Here is a 3,293-nt window from a genome sequence, read left to right on the forward strand (position 1 = left end):
TTTCACTAGTAGGCCTGAAAATTACACAAGAACAATGCTAAAGACTCTAAGGTCTTTAATGAGAGAAAGAAGGAAAAAAAACAGCAAAAGCAACAAAATGAGAGGGATGAAGGGACTAGTAGGGGAGATGGACAGTAGTTCACTGATTGTGAAGATGAAGAGTTGGGTGATGAGGGAGATGGGTGTCCAGTGTGGGATGAGGTGATGAATATGGCTGAACTAGATTTGAAAGTAGGTATGAAGTTTGAGACAAGAGCCAATTTTAGGGATGTGCTGAGGGATTGGGCTGTGAGGAGGGGATGGGATTTGAAGTTGGTGAAAAATGAAAAACACTTGATAATTGCAACATGCAAAAATGGGTGTAATTGGAAGTTGAGGGCATCTTCAGTCATGAAATCCACAACATTTCAGATAAAGTCTATTAAGGGAGAATATACCTGTGCACGTAAAGTTGAAAATAAGCAAGTCAATTACAAGTACATTGGTAAAATAATTAAAAAGTTTGTAAAAGACAATCCAAATGAGTCTTTTCAATCATTGAAGAACAAAGTCAGAAGAGAATTGCAGATTGATGTTTCAACTCATAAAGTTTATAGCGCCAAAAAACATGCTCTCAAATTGGTAACAGGTGATGTGAAAGAGCAATATGCAAGACTTTATGACTACTTTCATACAGTAGTCAAACATAATCCACGGAGCTCTATAATAATGAAGCTGAACAAAGAAGTGAATCCACCTGTTTTACAAAGAATGTATTTTTGCCTGAGAGGCATGAGAGATGGTTTCATTGAGGGGTGTAGACCATTAATTGGATTGGATGGGTGTTTTCTGAAGGGGTTATTCAAAGGGCAGTTGTTGGCTGCTATTGGGAGGGATCCAAATGACAACATTTATCTAATTGCTGTTGCGTATGTAGAGGTTGAGAAATATGATAGTTGGGAGTGGTTTTTGAACCTTTTGCTTAGAGATATAGGCTTACAAAATGAGAGGGGATGGGCCTTGATTTCAAATAGGCAGAAGGGGTTACTAGAGGCCATTGCTGAACTGGCACCTAGGGCTGAACACAGATTCTGTTTAAGGCACATGTATAATAATTTTAAAGAAAAATTTAAAGGGCAACAACTAAAAAAGATGTTTTGGAAAGCTGCATCAACTTACAGTGTTAACCAACACTTGAAAACAATGGCTGAGATTGAAAAAATGTACCCAAAAAAAGATGCTGAACAAACACCATACGAATGGTTGGCTGAAATACCTCCAGTGCATTGGGCAAGATGTTTCTTCCCAACTAAGACAAAGTGTGATGTGCTTATGAATAACATGAACGAATCCTTCGATCATATTATCCTGGAGGCAAGGGAATTACCAATAATTCAGATGTTTGAATGGATAAGAAATAAGTTCATGGGAAGAATTCAAGTGAAAAGAGAGGGGATGGAAAAATACGAGGGGGTTGTTTGTCCTAATACCATGAAGAAAACTGAAGTGCAAAGGCTGGAAAGTAGAAACTGCTTTCCTTATTGGGCAGGGGAAGACAAATACGAGGTAATGCATTTTATGCAAAACCACATAGTCTACCTCAAGGAGAAGTTTTGCAGTTGTGGCATGTTTCAGCTTGTGGGATATCCTTGCTGTCATGTCATTGCTGCAATTGATTATCATAGGCTGAAAGTAGAGGATTTCATTGATAATGTTTCAAGAAGGAAGTGTATTTAAATGTATACAGCCACATGATCCACCCAGTGCCAGGGATGCATGATTTTGAAGATTCAAAGATGGGAAAAGTAAAGCTCTTAGAAAGCAAAACAAAACCAATATCTTCTTCAAGTAAATTGCTTAAGAGACAACAACAAGATGCTCCAAATCAGTCCTCCCAATTTAAGAGAAAATGTTGTGCAGAGAGAAATCCATCTATTTTTTCACTGATCAAGGGTTTGGCTAACTCATATAGGCCAGGACAAACCAAGAAAAAAGATGGAAATACTGATGGAACATCAAAGCCCATAGGAAATGTATGAGGTGCAATTGTGGTTCAATTTTGTCCTTTTTGTGATGTTTTGGTGATGGATTTTGCAAAACTGATGGTTGCAAATTAGGATTTTTGGATGTATAGTTGTTGGCATGGAAATCTAGTTGTAAAATGCTTCAGTGAATGCACTTTGTCCATTTTGAAGTGAAATGAAATTCATGATGGTTGTTTTTTTTTTATGTTTTTATTGTCGGAAAATTGTGATGATGCATTGATGCATTTGCTGTTTTTTAATTGTATTATAGGTTCATTAACATTACACTATAAATTGTCTAAATTTTTAGATTATTGACATTAATATGTTAATAAAAAAGAATAAACTAATTCTTTTGTTATTACATAAAAAATTTAATATTGGAAAAATTAGTGTAAATTAATTTTTTGATTATTTACATTATTATGTGAAGATGTTAGTATATATTCTGCATATTGTTCTAATTTATTTTAATTTTTTTGATTGATATGTAAAATTATTAAAATTTTGGAAATTGGTCTAAATTAATTTTGTGATTATTTTACATTATGATGTAAAAATATTATGGGAATATTGTTGTAATTCATTTTCATTATTTTTGTTAATATGTAAAAGTGTTAATATTGGAGAAATTGGTCTAAATTAATTTTGTGATTATGTACATTATTTATATTTATTAATGCATTATTGTTAATATTGCATTAAATGATCTAAAAATCTTTATTAATGTGATTATTATGTAAAATTTTATTAAATTACATAAATAATTTGTGTAATAACACATAAATTTCATAAACTACACAAGTATTGCGTAAATGAAAAATAAATTGAATGAGTTTGTGTAAATTTGTTAAATTGCATAAATTACCACAAATAGCATAAATTACATATAAAATTTTAAAAATTACCAAATATTACGAAAATTTCAAAAGTAATTTTTTGAAAATATTTTTAGAAAATTTTCAAAAAATATTCTGAAAATATGCTCAAAAAATATTTTATGTGTTTTTTCTGAAACTGTTTTTTAGAAAATATTTTAATAAAATTATGCATAAATTTCAAAAAATACAAAAAAGTTATAGAAGAACTTTAAAAAATACCAAAAATTTAAAAAAAATTATGAAAATTTAAAAATTAATTTTTTGAAAATATTTTAAAATAACAAAAATTCGAAAAAATACAAAAAAAAAATTCTGAATTTTTTTCCTTGAAAAATTGAATTTTTTTATGAAATATTTTCAAAAAAAATTCAGCAAATGTATTAAATATTTCTTGTTACATTTCAGAAAA

The 3,293-nt window shown here is 30.5% G+C and overlaps 1 protein-coding gene across 1 annotated transcript; it reads left to right on the plus strand.

The window, feature by feature from the left end:
- Window positions 211-1,716, plus strand: LOC105162328. The gene is made up of 2 exons (XM_011080336.1): window positions 211-445; window positions 629-1,716. Exons 1-2 carry the CDS (start codon window positions 211-213, stop codon window positions 1,714-1,716), a joined length of 1,323 nt encoding a protein of 440 aa, XP_011078638.1.

The sequence above is a fragment of the Sesamum indicum genome, linkage group LG5 (assembly GCF_000512975.1).
Source record: "Sesamum indicum cultivar Zhongzhi No. 13 linkage group LG5, S_indicum_v1.0, whole genome shotgun sequence".
Lineage (NCBI taxonomy): Eukaryota > Viridiplantae > Streptophyta > Magnoliopsida > Lamiales > Pedaliaceae > Sesamum > Sesamum indicum.

Coding starts and splice junctions, on each gene's coding strand:
- LOC105162328 (XM_011080336.1), top strand. CDS start 211: ATGGCTGAACTAGATTTGAAAGTAGGTATGAAGTTTGAGACAAGAGCC. Junction 446..628: donor GGGAGAATATACCTGTGCAC/GTAAAGTTGAAA, acceptor AATTGGTAACAG/GTGATGTGAAAGAGCAATAT.